The sequence below is a fragment of the Stigmatopora nigra genome, chromosome 11 (genome assembly GCF_051989575.1).
Source record: "Stigmatopora nigra isolate UIUO_SnigA chromosome 11, RoL_Snig_1.1, whole genome shotgun sequence".
NCBI classification, from domain to species: domain Eukaryota; kingdom Metazoa; phylum Chordata; class Actinopteri; order Syngnathiformes; family Syngnathidae; genus Stigmatopora; species Stigmatopora nigra.
In genome coordinates, this window is record NC_135518.1 from 3,313,534 (window position 1) to 3,327,788 (window position 14,255).

General features: G+C 39.0%; 1 protein-coding gene across 1 annotated transcript in view; it reads right to left on the reverse strand.

The window, feature by feature from the left end:
* tmprss3a (transmembrane serine protease 3a) overlaps positions 1-12,274 on the reverse strand; it is a 14,064-nt gene extending 1,790 nt beyond the window's left edge. The window contains exons 1-11 of the mRNA XM_077728555.1: positions 12,241-12,274; positions 10,570-10,683; positions 9,369-9,485; positions 7,472-7,595; positions 7,141-7,260; positions 5,728-5,774; positions 4,218-4,389; positions 3,376-3,545; positions 2,165-2,260; positions 1,592-1,734; positions 170-322 (exon numbers count right to left, since the gene is read on the reverse strand). Of these exons, the coding sequence (XP_077584681.1) occupies positions 170-322; positions 1,592-1,734; positions 2,165-2,260; positions 3,376-3,545; positions 4,218-4,389; positions 5,728-5,774; positions 7,141-7,260; positions 7,472-7,595; positions 9,369-9,485; positions 10,570-10,683; positions 12,241-12,274 (1,290 nt within the window). The remainder of the gene's footprint in view (positions 1-169; positions 323-1,591; positions 1,735-2,164; positions 2,261-3,375; positions 3,546-4,217; positions 4,390-5,727; positions 5,775-7,140; positions 7,261-7,471; positions 7,596-9,368; positions 9,486-10,569; positions 10,684-12,240) is intronic.
* Between the last annotated feature and the right edge of the window lie 1,981 nt (positions 12,275-14,255).

A 14,255-nucleotide genomic window follows, 5' to 3' on the forward strand; every position in this document is an offset into this window, starting at 1 on the left:
AAGTAGCACCTGACTCTAATTAACTGATTGCACTTGCAAAAGGTATCCTTGTTGAGTTGGAATGAAAACCTGCACCCACTGCGGCCCTTTGAGGACTGGTTTGAGACCACTGGATTAAATCGTTCAGTTGTACACCACGTTAGCTTCTGTTTGATCAGTTTACACTGACCTCCATCTGTTGCCGGATCCAATTAAGTGACTGTGTGATCCTGGTATAAACCCCTGGCTTGTTCCTTCTAGCACAGCCAACGCCCCAGCTTGTCGTACCAACCAGCTTCCACTGAGATGAGTCTTCACAGGCAAGAGGGCCTCCACTGTCCCCCTTAAGAAATATAAATATATATATATATCACTACAGGCAGCCTGGACAATATCAAGTCAATATGAAAATTCCTCCCTAAAGTCGTCGTCCTCCCTATTGATTGCAGCTGTTGTGCAGTCCTTCAGAGGGGACAGTACCTCTGGATTGACAAACACTGGGATGTCTTTTTCAGAAGGAGAAGAATGTTTTAATTCGAGAGGGATCAGATTCAGTAGCCTCCAGGTTAATGTATTATTGGGGCTGCTGGAGAATAGGCTCTGTCAGGAAATCAAATTGAAGAGTAAGTGTGGTTTTTAATGGACCAGTTTTACACCCTCTGCAGGTTCCTCAAGTGTTCATTAGAGTATTTTTTATGGACTCGGGGAAAGTGTTCCTCTGTGTCCGTCGGAGAGTCCTGTCGGCTGCTGTAAAAGTCTGTACCAGAGAGACAAAGACAGGCTGTTCGGTCCTTATAAGAGTTTGTGTCACTCGCATAGTGTGGGCGTGCAGGTGTGAAAAATGGGGATGGACCCAATTGCAGGCAAACGGGTAGGCCAGGAACGGTGGTCGTAACTCAAAAGTTTTAATTTAATCGACCAAAAAAACAAGGCCAAACAAAAGCAGGGGATCCAAAAATTCCAAACTAAAACAAAGGCTGGAGAATCAAACAAGCCAGGGCAGGGCTTATACGGGACACCCGTATGACGATGTAGCGCTGTATTGAACATCATAACCACTAGATAGTTATCTGTTACTCTGTTAGTAGGTGGTGAATTAGAACCAATAAAAAATATTTTTCATTGTAATATACTTTTTTGGTGTTTATTCAGAGGGTGGGAACAAATTGATTTGTATTGAGTTAATTTCTATGGGCATCCTTGATATGAGATACGAGTAAATCCACATACGACCTCGGTCTCGGAACGCATTAAGCTCGTATCTCAAGGTATATTACTGTATCTTGGTGTCTTGATGACAGGTGGTAAAAATGGAGTTTGAGATTTACTCTATTTAAGGCCGAAGTTTTCAATTGATGTTCCATTTTTCAATGGAAACAGACCCTAGAGTTGACCAAGACACATGTCCCAGCTCCCCATGTTAATACCTTGAAATTCTTCCTAAAGAAAATGGAAAAAATGACTGCGCAAATGGAAGTCTGGTCTTCCCTGCTGAAGCGGCTGCCCTTACAACCATTCCTCAGATAATTGGAGGAAAGCAAATGTATGGATAGCTGATTTGTTCAGTTGTGTTAAGCAATATACAATGAATGAAAAAATATATATAAGTTACCTGACAAGAATCTGTTCCTCCCTCCAAGTATCCTGCACATATCATCCAGGGTGAGATAAATCCCTTGTAAACCTGCGGCTGGTTACAGGTCTTTGTTGAGAGAATTGGCACCATGCTGGCACGAGAAACCACACTGGTCTCCCCTTTGAAAGGCAAGTTATATTGTAAAATGTGTTTATGTGACAGGCTAAAGTGTGTAAGTTATTAATGACAGAGTGTGATAGGCTAAAGTGTTTAAGTTATACATTATTGCATGTTGTTGATTACAACTAGTTTTGGATTGATGGTTATCAGTGTTCGATTATTGATGCCTTCATCCAAATAGCAAGAGTAATATGCCAAAGTATGTATCAATGTTCCATTACTAATGTCTGGGTGCAAATAGGTTGAGGCACGGGAGATTTTCAGTCATTACAGTAAAAGTTGGTTTGAAGACAACAACAACTGACCACTGTTTGATTATTTCTCCCCGCGTTTAAAGCAATATGAAAATGCAGGGTGCAACATTTACGTACTACATGAATAAATATTCTTTTAGTTTAGTTCCGTTTTGTACAGGTTTGGAAGGCTCACCTTTTTCTTCAGTTGCTCCCCAACCAGAAATCCAGCACATGGTTCCCACGTCAAATTCTTCCCCATGATTAGGCAAGCAGATGGGCTCTATAAATCCTAAAAAAAAAAAAAGAAGATTGGGTGATAGTCTTTTTTTACATCGGATGATTCAGGTAATGTTAATATAAAAAGTACATATTTCTTTTCCAATGTGATTATGCAATTAATATGCTTTTTTGAAAAAAGGAAAAAATACTTTGAATGTTTTGCAGTTTACAACTATAATCCTCATAATTTAAATGAATTAGTAAAAACTAAACTGATTCCAGTAATTCTTAATAATTTTATAAGAGAACCAAAAAATGACAACTTAAAAATCTACTCCACCGTTAATAGCAGGGATTTTATATTGATATTTTGGTGTAATTTTTGCCATACATACTATTTGGAATTTTGGCCAAATATCTCATTGGAGCATAAGACAATCTTCCAAACTCGCGGGGAATTCATTGTAGTTCGATGAAACCCAAAGTTGCCAGTGAGGTATCTACCAATGGTTCTTTTGGCAAGTGACTAATTTTGCAAATGAGGGACTAATTTGCACATGTATAAAATCACAATATTTACTTTTACTTTAGTTCAGGGCTGTCAGGGGCACTTCCTGTAAATTTGGGATCATTTCCTATTGATTTTGAGAGACTTTCCCAGGATGATTCTTGATTGTGTTTCGGTTGCTGCTGATTTTTGCGTAGTTCTGGGGTACCTTCGGTGCGTTTTTGGAGATTTTAACGTTTCTTATTAACACTTTGGCTGCCATTTGACGGCAGGGAGGGAATGAACATCTAATTTTACGGCGCCCTTGTCGAAAAAAATGAAAGCATTTAATTCCGTACATACAGTATAAATGAGCTAAAAATTTATTGTCAGGTAGACAAACCCTAACGGGCCACTTCTGGCCCGCGGGCCGCATGTTTGACATCCCTGCTTTTGATGATAGTATGGTTGTATAATTGTCTGACTACAGTGCAGTCATAATGGATTCAGTTCCCACAGTGTGAGAGTGACAGTGTGAATGTGAGTTTGAATATTGACACATCATAAGAGTTGGAAAACAGCCCAATTCTCATGTAGCATCCTACATTTTGAAATTCTTTGTCTAGCTTCATCCAATGGATTATTTTATTCTTTCCTCTGCATATAGCTAAAACTATGGATATAAACTGACACCATACCATTGAACACAAGGGGCTTGGTTAGTTTCATAAGTGCAATATCATAATCCAATCCTTTGGAGTGATATTGAGCATGGTGTATGATCTGTTCCACTGCAAGTGACTGGGCACCATGGACTGGTTGTTCTACCTCTCCCGCATGGACAACCCACAGCGAAGGGTCTGCAAATCTGACAAGAAAATTGACAATGAGCTTTGCTACGTCAAAAATCTCATCTCATCTCATTTTCATTAGGGCTGCCAGAGGTGCTGGAGCCAATCCGAGCTGTCTCCGGGCCTGAATCGGTGGCCAACCGATCGCAGGGCACAAGGAGACAACCATTCACACTTACACTCATACCGAGGGGCAGTTTAGAGTGTCCAATCACCCTACTAGGCATGTTTTTGGATTGTGGGAGGAACACCCAGAACAAGCAAACTCCACACAGGTGGACGTGACCTGAATTTGAACCCAGGACCCCAGAGCTATAAGGCCGATGCGCTAACCAATCGTTCCACCGGGCCGCCATTGTCCAAAAAGCTTAAATCAGAATTAGTAGCAGTTTGTAAGATAACTTTTTTAAGGTGGGTGTGAAGTATTGACCGATCAGACAATAGAACACAGCATATAAACACATAATGAAATATATGTGATCTCCTGTGAGACTTCTTACAATATAAATAGGAAAATTGAAAATAAACACAAAAAAGGAAAATGTAGAATGCTCTTCGATGTACACAGACTTATTTCGTCTTAAAAGTATGACTAGCTTAGTGAAAGTTTACCTTCACAGAACAGCAAAACTATGAAGCGTGACATTAATATAAACAATTTTAAAAATGAAGGGATGGGATGTACTGACCCATACACGCAGTGTGCCGCTGTGAGAATCCATCGTGATGTTATGATAGAGCCTCCACAGAGGTGTTCACTGCTGATCCGCTGCTGAAGGCTAACCAGCCAGGGGAACTGGCCTGGCCGGGAGATGTTCCCTCCAACAATACGAGTCAAGTACTTGGGTCTGATCCCACACTCTGTGGGGAAAAAAGTGCATGGAAATATGTTAACAAAGAACTAGTTCGAATCCAGGTGAATGTCAACTCAGAGTCCTGAAATCAAGGATTCAATCCTCTTTTGGGGTAGGAGACACTTAAACTTAAATAAAGTGCTATGGCCATTTTGGATTATACTAAATTCTAATTACATTATACTAATTATTGGTGTTGTAAAGCATTAATTTAATCGCAGATGAAGTATGGATGTTCCAATGCAAGTTTTTTTTTGTACTTTCAATCAGATTTTTTTTTTTTTATACAAGATATGTAATACCGTCGCCTCATGGTATAGCGGTTCACTCGCCTGACTTTGGCACGGGCTCGATTCCTGCTGGTTTCGGTATGATTGGGAGTGCGTAGGTTAATTTGTCTTTGTGTGCCCTACAGCTGACTGGCGACCAATCTAGGGTGTAGTCTTTCGCCCCAGGTCAGCTGGGTTCGGCTCCAGCAACCCCTGCAACCCTTTCGAGGATGAATGAATGAATATGTAATGCTGATGCAATTCAAATTTTAAGATCCAATATTTTTGGACCAAAATCAATCTCATCTCATTTTCTGAACTGCTTCATCCTCACTAGGGTCGTGGGGGGTACTGGAGCCTATCCCAGCTAAATGGGCCAGAGGCAGTGGACACCCCCAAATGATGTCCAGCCAATTGTAGGATAGAAGAAGACAAAAAAACAGTAAAAACAATCTAACCTCTAAAGGACTAATCCTATAATTTGTATTAAAATGACCCACTAGTAGTGGGAGTGCTTTAAAATGCCCTGATAACAAATATTATATAATTCTCTGTAATTATCATTAGTAGTTCCTAAAGAGAAATAGTCCGACTCGGCGTATTTGATATACAGCAGTCGAAAAGAACCACGGTATTGAAACACACATGACTCCTGGACCAGATATCACTTTGTGACCAAATCCGATACTCTCTCTGATACTTGAAAAAATGGTTTTATCAGGTGGGGACACTGAATATTGGATTGGGACTTAACTAAACTCAAGTCATGTAAATGAGAAAACTAGTGGCTTGACAGATTCACCCCTGCAAAATCTTTGGTCGAAATGGTGACAGGGCATCACGCTAACCGGGTCACCTGTCACCATTCATGATTACATTGGCTTTGTATGGCAGCCCATCTTGTGATGATAATCCAACTTTTGGAGTACAGAGCTCCAAATATGTGTGATTTGCATACTTGTCACATGAATGTAATTCATACTTGTTGTCTTTACTTTTAAACACATAAAGAATGACATTTTTTTTCTTTTTTAAACATCAGCATGTGTGTAGTGTAGCATGCTTTAGTGTCTCACCCAGACATTTTAGTGTTGTCACCCTTCCTGAACTGCATTGGGTTTTACTGTGGTGACAAAAGAGAAGAAAATCAGGCAAGTAGTATCCAACAAAAGCAGTGTGTTCAAAAGAGTGTTCAAATTTTTTAGAAAGATGAACATACAATAAGCAGTATAAACAATGGAAACTGGTGTCCCCAGAAATCAACATACAACAGTATATACTGTACCCATAAATTTATGAACATTTGGGTCCAGTGGGAGGAGCAAATGAGTAATAATCCAACTGAAATCTGAGGGAAATTTAAATATGCCGTAAATTAGGAAAATGGTACACTTTTTGTAAAATTATTTTTTAAACCCGCTAGGTGTACATTGGCGAAAGCCACTACCGTTTTACACTTGCAACTATGATTCAGCACTGAATTTAAATAAAAAGTAGTTATAATGCGATGTTTCGATTATCGGGGCTATGTCTGGTCTATATTTACCGTCATATTCGAGGGATTACTGTTTTGAGGATGTTGTACTTTACTCAGAAATCTGAACGTGGACTATATTAACTCCAAAGGATGCATGTGGGGATGAGTACAATAGTTTGCACGTGAGATGAATCAATTCAACGTAAAAAGGAAATGTCTATGGAGCCGCCCAGCTGCCAGAGTAGAAAAAAATGTTTCATAGCTATTCTGTTACTAAACTGTATAGAGATTGATAAACTGGGGCACATTTTATTGATGGTTGAGTACATATTCCGAAAGTGTGGGTACAAGTTAGTCATCTGTGGATAGAGAATACAGAACTGTGGGTACAGTTTAGTAATCCATGTGTACAGATTATATAAAATAATATTTTTCTTTAAGCATTCCTTATAGACTTTGGGGTAGGGTGAAATGGCACTATGTCATCCAAATGTCCAATACTACTGAGCCTAGGGATTGACAAGTGGTCCCTTCTTATATTGTAAATCATTTTGTCTTAATCTGAAATTTGTGCCAATATAGATCATTTAAAACAATCCAGTATGTTGACAGTCACAAAACAAGCTGATTTAGCAACCGTAACTAAGTAAAAAACAAAGCTTTTGTGAAAGGTCAACTGTATTTTGATATTAACAAAAAAATGTTTCGGTGTGAATATCCAGTAAGGTCAAACGATCATGGAATATGTAAAGGCCCTTTAATTGGTCAATAAGAAAGGATGAGAAAATAAAATAGTGGAGAAAAACAAATGGCCATCTTTTAGCAGGCAGACATTATATATTTATATTTAGCCAATCAAAAGCGTGTATCACAGATTACCTGAGCATTATTGTTTACCCATCTACTGGAATGAATTGGACAGGAAATACAATTACAATGATTTAAATATTATATTCTTTATATTTTGGATTTTTTTAAGTGCATTTGAAATAACACGCTATATTTTCTGTACCTCAAGGTCGTTGTGTTTTGTAATTTAACGACATGTGTTTTGTTCAGATTGATGGACACCAGATTGGACTGGAGGTCCTGCTCAATGGAGGTCAAGGAGATGTAGAATGACTCGACATAACTGTACAAGACGGACAAAAACAGGAACCAATAATTAGTTATTACACTTGAAATGTAGTGATGCTGCTGTTTGATACATGGAAAATCTGAAAAATTCACTGTACAGCCAAAGAAACATTGGTGTATATTATTGATTATCTTACTGAACGTAAGACAAAAAGAGATCAGAGAGTGAAAGTAAAGGCCATTGGGATTTTAAGTGAAGAAAATACCTGCTATATCCTAATTGTTTGCAAGCAGAAAGCCCCAACCAGTTGTTCCAATCATCTGAGCAGACTGTTTTCCACACACCAGATTTCTGGACCTGCAGGACTGAACTCCGTCCACTAAGACGCACTGCGATTTAGAAAGTTATTAGTTTGCTTCGAAATATTTTTCAAAAAAAATTCTATAGTCCTTTATGGGATGAAAATAATGGCACCAGGCTGGCATGACATTATTCAAGGTGTGAATACAGGTCAACATCACTCTGGAATAGTAACGATTTCCGTATTTTCTCGCATATAAGCCACATTTTTTACAAAAAAAAGATCAGGGGTACGGCTTATATGTGCACAAGACTTACAACGTTGCTATAATCTTTTTAAGCTGTAGATTTCGGCAAATTAACATTTACCATTTGTGGTTATTTTCAGTTTTTCAGTAAGAAAACAACCAATACTGGATGAATTACTAACTTCCTTATAATATCGACCCTGATAATGTGCGTTTGATTCATACAGTATCTCAAAAATACTACGTGCGATGATTTTTCTTACGATTTTCCCTTCAAAGTAACACTCCCTACTAAAACCATGACTATGGAGGTGAAAATTGTGAATCAGGGGGCAGTTTATGCGCAAGAAATTGTAAAATTCAACAATTTTAAGGCAATTTTAAGGGTGCAGCTTATACGCATGGCGGCTTATATGTGATAAAAATACAGTTTAGAAAAGGGCATCTTCCCAAAATACAGTTTACTCTGGCACTGCCCTCACTGGAAGACATTGCCAACCCTCGTTACCTCAGCAGAGCCAGGAACATTGTCGGGGACCAATACCACCCTGGTCACAACCTGTTTCAGCTGCTGCCCTTTGGCAGACACTATAGGTCTCACAAAGTACGGACAAATAAGCTTGAGGACAGTTTTTTCCCACATCTATTAGGACTCTAAACTTGCGGTAATACGACACAAAATCCCCTCTGTGTAATAACTTCGAGGTGAAGTAACATAAAACGTTGGGCGGTGATCTGCCTCCTACTGGCTGACTGAAGGCAAATGAGAAACCGTTTGAGGTAAGTGATCCGTTCGGGAGGTGATGCGATGTATCCATCATGGAGAATGCCAAATTACGAGTCTGAAATTATCACTTATTTGGGTCTTTTGCCGGGAAACGCACCTTAATGAGAAGCGCTATCAAATTCGTCATACGCAGCTGGCTATGATGACAATTAGGTTTTTGTCGAGTCAATGATGATGACAAAGCCTATGTCTGATTATTATTATTCCTTTCGCAGTGAACTGTGACAATTTCAGTCCTGCCGTCTGGAGTTTGGCATTGATCTCCATGACTGTTGAGTTGGAGTTTTTCAAATTATCATAGTGGCCATGCCGAATGTTGATTGAATAGCTCTGATCACTTTTCTCTCTTCTCTCAGCTTTAAAATTGATTGCTTTTTTTTGTCGAGAAGAAAGAAAGCTTGCTCTCTGTTCCTTCTGTTTGTATAACAGAAAACACCTTTTTTTTTACAGATGAAACCCAAAGGTAAAACAAGGACTGTTTGATGCCTTTGCAATCGCTCTAAATGACAAAACGAAAACAAACCCATCGCATGTTGCAGTACTTTTGCTCATTTCAAGTGGATGGTTTGTAATAAAAAGGTAACCTTTCCTCCATTGTTTAACCCTTTGGCCGCCAAATGATGGAAAGATTTACGTGTGGTTCAGAAAAATTGCATTTTTCTTTTAATGTGAAGGTTCTACTTGCTACTTTTGTATAATTTTGTTGTGAAGACAATTTTTCACCCAAATATCCCATTATTAGCTTTCTGAGATATTTTATATATTTATTATGAATATGTTTTCTTAAAAAAATATAACTTTTCTTTTCTCCCGACTCAGCTTCTTACCACAGCCAAGCTCATCCTCTCTGTTGTCACATTGAATCTCTCCGTCACATTGTGCTGAGCTTCTGATGCACTGAGAGGAAAAGCCACAGCGAAATCTCCCAATACAGCTTAGACCAACTAGAATTAAACAGTGTATCATCAAAGGTGGGGGATGGTTACAAACATCAAAATATTATGTATTTATTAACCTTAAATTCTCCAGTCCATTCAAGATTTTTTATAAAAAAAAATATATTCCTTTCCATCATACAGTATCTCAGAAATACCACATGCGATGATTTTTCTTTAGATTTTCCTTCAAAGTAACCCAGTTGTACTTCCTAATAGAATCATTAATATAGGGGTGAAAATAGTGAATCAGGGGGCGTCTTATACAAGAGAAATTGTAAAATTCAACAATTTTAAGGAAATTTTGAGGGTACGGCTAATGCGTGGAGTCGGCTAATATGCGAGAAAATATACTACAGTGGTACCTCGAGATACGAGCTTAATTCGTCCCGGGACTGAGCTCATATGTAGATTTACTCATAACTCAAATGAACGTTTCCCATAGAAATTAACAAAAAATAATAATTTGTTCCAACCCCATATCAGTCCTTCAAGCCCTGGGTCTGGGTTTTTGTTCCATATGATCCAGCACAAATATTTTAACCAAAGTAGTAGCATCCGCTGGCTGTAATAAACTGTCTGGTTTGGTTGGAATGAAATCCTGCACCTACTGGAGGCCTTTGTGCGTTGAGATGAAGACCACTGATGTAATGCACGCCAATGCTACGATGTAATGTGTCTGTTTCTACACACCTCTGATTCCATACGATGTTTCACGTTAATCTCATGTGAAATGTCAATAAGATCTCAAGTGCTAATAAGATCGTCCCCACCATTCTATTTGAATCCAGCGGGCGGTAAATGCGTCTAACTGGCAACAGCAGCATTTGTTCTGTGAAAGCTGCTCTGTAACTCTGCCATAAAGCCTCACTTACATCAGGTACAGCACTGATTCGATAAGACCAACCTTTGGCAGACTGAAATCACATCCATTTTAATTAATGTAAAGAAAAAATAAATAAATCTGTGGTTAGAAGTAGAACTTTTTTAGATTTCAATATATTATCCTAGATACATAAGTGTAACGTTTCCTTTATCTGGAAACCAAGATGGAGAATTAAAAATATGAAGTTGTACAAGGCAATTTGCTCACCTCCAAGGCCTATACCAAGAGCAAGAATGAAAACCACTATGATACTCGTTGCAATTATTAATCCCTTGCTATGGGCCAGAAGTGTTTTCTTCCAGCCTTTCACCAAATCCTCCTCTGTTGAATGAAAAGTACAGTAAAGAGTACGGATTATTGACTGACTTAAAAAAAATAACTGAAAACTCAGTAACTCCATTAAAATATTTTGTTGACGAGCTAAACATTTCGCAGCATTTCACATGTACCTAAACTTTGGTACAACAAAAAATACCTTGACTGGGTCTAAAGATGACTGTGTAGTCCCATTCAGAACGAGTTCATTAAGCCAAACCATATTCTGTTTGTGCTTCACAATCCTTGAACTCAATACCAATTACCATACGCAAACTGCCATCCCTGACACTCTTTGCCAATCATTTTAAAACCTGGATGCTGGATGAAGAACATGGTGATCACAACACTGAGACTTGTGCTACTTGTGTATGTCTCATCATTTCTTTATTGCTTACTAGTCTTTTGTCCTGTCTTCCATTATTGACTTTATCTTCTTTTTAAAAGATATACATCAGGCTTTGACTATAATCTTACATATGTACATATGTTCATTCACATTTATGAATTTACCTTGCATACCGTGCATCCTCATAAGGATTGCAGGGGTTGCTGGAAATCAGGCTCTGACTATAATCTTACATATGTACATATGTTCATTCACATTCATTCATTTACCTTCCATACCGTGCATCCTCAAGGATTGCAGGGGTTGCTAGAGCCTATCCCAGGCAACTTCGGGTGAAAGGCAGACTACATCCGAGACCGGTTTCCAGTCAGCCACACAGAGACAAACGACCATTCGCACTCACAATCATACCGGCACCAGCAGGAATCGAGTCCACGCCTGCCCACACCGAAGTTCCCTCCTTACCCCCTAACCCTGAACACCACAAAGTGGCATGTTCATTCTTATGAACATGTCTATATGTTAATTAATATATATTCTCCCTTTATTAAATTAATAAATAAAACTCAATTACTGCTGAATCCATTCATACATTTTCTGAACCGCTTTATCCTCATTAGGGTCGTGGGGGGTGATGGAGCCCATTCCAGCTGACTCCGGGCCAGAGCCGGGAGACACCCTGAATCGGTGGTCAGCCAATCGCAGGAGACAAGGAGACGGACAACCATTCACGCTCACACTCATAGCTAGGGGCAATTTAGAGTGTCCAATCAGTCTACCATGGATGTCGTTGGAATGTAGGAAGAAACCGGAGTACCGGGAGAAAACCTATACAGGCCCAGGGAGAACATACAAACTCCATACCGTGGCCGGACGTTTTGCCTAAAGACGTTTAGCCGACGGATGTCTGGCCGAGGGACAGCTCGCCGAGGGGGCGTCTGGCCGAACGGAGAGTAAACGTCTTTAGGCAAATCGCCTGAGTTCCATTCCATACAGGTGGATCGACATGGATTTGGAGCCAAGTCCCCCACTGTGAGGCTGACGCGCTAACGACTCCTTCCACAAAATACATTCTTTTTTGAAAATTGGAATTTTCACAAATATTCAAAAAATGACCCGAAAAATAAATTAATTTGAAAAACAGTCAGGGTTTTTTTTTATTTTTAAGGTGAATGCAATACACGTCCTCACATTACCATTGGTTTAGAACTTACCATTAAAAAATGGCTGAACCTTGGTAACTGGCATAGTTGGACTTGGTGCTGTTTGGGTGTCTACAGGATTTCGGGAGAGGTCAGAAAGTGAGTTATTTAAGCTACCCAGAGGGCTGACATTTATTGTGTTTGGCGTCTCAATTGCAGGAAGGTCTTCCTCTGTCACAGAAACCACTTCGATCTTGGGCGAGTTTTGATGTTCCAATGGGTCAACTTTAAATTCCTAAAAGTAATTTTAAAAACACAAGTAATAACTATAATTGATGTATACAGAGTATAAGCACTGAGCAATATTTTTTCATACAAAAGAGAATGTGTACACTAGTAGATAAAGCTTAGTCAGTAATTCTTTCACACAATAATATTGTTGCACACCATCCATATAAACACCATTTAAACTCTTGAAAATATGTACTGTGCTCCGCTTCACTTTGTTTTCAATTCCAATATTGCCCTTGCTTCCCTTCTAGTGCAAATATGAAAATCTATTTCTATCGGGGGGTCCCCTTTAATATGAAGATGAATTTTAATTTTGCGTGTGTGTTCCATCATCAAGGAATGTGATGATAGGAACTAGTCTCACTCCAAAGAATCTGTAACATCATAAATGTGTGAACTGTATACCCATCAAATCGTTGAATTACTGTATTTTCTCGCATATAAGTCATATTTGTAACTCAAAAAAATTATGACTGAATCAAGGCAATGGCTTACATGCGCCCGAGACTCACAGCGTTCCTATACTCTTTCACCAATAGATGTCAGCAAATTAATATTTATTATTTGTTGGTTATTTTCAGTTTTGCAGTAAGAAAACAATCATTACTGGATAATTTAGGTAGTAAATTTCTTATGATATTAACACTATCAATGTGCTTTTGATTCATACAGTTTCTCAGAAACACAACATGCGATAACTTTTCTTAAGATTTTCCCTTCAAAGTAAGACATTTGTACTCCCTATTGAAAGCATGACTATGAAGGTGAAAATTGTGAATCTGGCGGTGGCCAATACGCGGTAGATTGTAAAATTCAACGATTTTAAGGCAATTTTAAGGGTGCGGCTTATACGCGGTGTGGCGTATAAGTGAGAAAATACGGTACGTTTTCTCATTCGGTCTTGGTTCTGCTGGAGCGGGACTGTATGAGCTGCGTTCCACAAATTCTAGACTGGAGGACACTTGCTCGCGTACACACTTGCTTCCATACAGTGCATTCAGCACAATCAAGCTTTATTAAGATGTGGGGCAAAGACATTGAGAGATAGCCCAGTCGAATAAAGTTATCCAATCCAATCCAATTAACCTCCTGGGACCTGGCGTCCATGTCTGGACATCACATTTTTGGTTGTCACAAGACGACAATGTTAAATTTTAGACTACAAGGGCCTGGTGTCCACCAATAATGTGAAGAATCAGAAAATACATGATGTAAAAAGAAAATTCTTGTTTTTACACTTGGGTCCCAATTAGCCTAAATATCAGAGAAAAAATAAAAATGTATGGCTTGCAAGAGTCTGGGTCTTAGGAGGTTAAGCTTGTTATTATAGTTTGCCGATCTTTTGCAGGCAACTCGGCAAATGCGTTTTTTTCAGGAGACAAGCCCATTCATATCTGCTAGATCAGGGTTGCTCAACTTCGGTCCTCGAGGGTCCCGATCTAGTCTGTTTTCCAGGCCTCCCTACACCAACGCATCAGAATCAAATAACAAGGATCGTTATCAAGCTTATGGACCGCCTGCTGATGATTTTTTCATTTGATTCAGCTGTGTTGGTGGAGGGAGACATGGAAAACAGATAGGATCGGTGCCCTCAAGGACCGGAATTGGGCATCCCGTGCTAGATTTCGCAATGTTTGTCCAAGAATAGGTGAACCGATATATCATTGTCAATGGATACAAGATGCATTTTAAATGCATCCAGGCTGGTTGCATTGTGACTCAACAGGATACTTTTGAAAATACTGAGACCAGTTTCTTTAATATGATTTTTTTTTATATCTAAAATTTTTTTATAT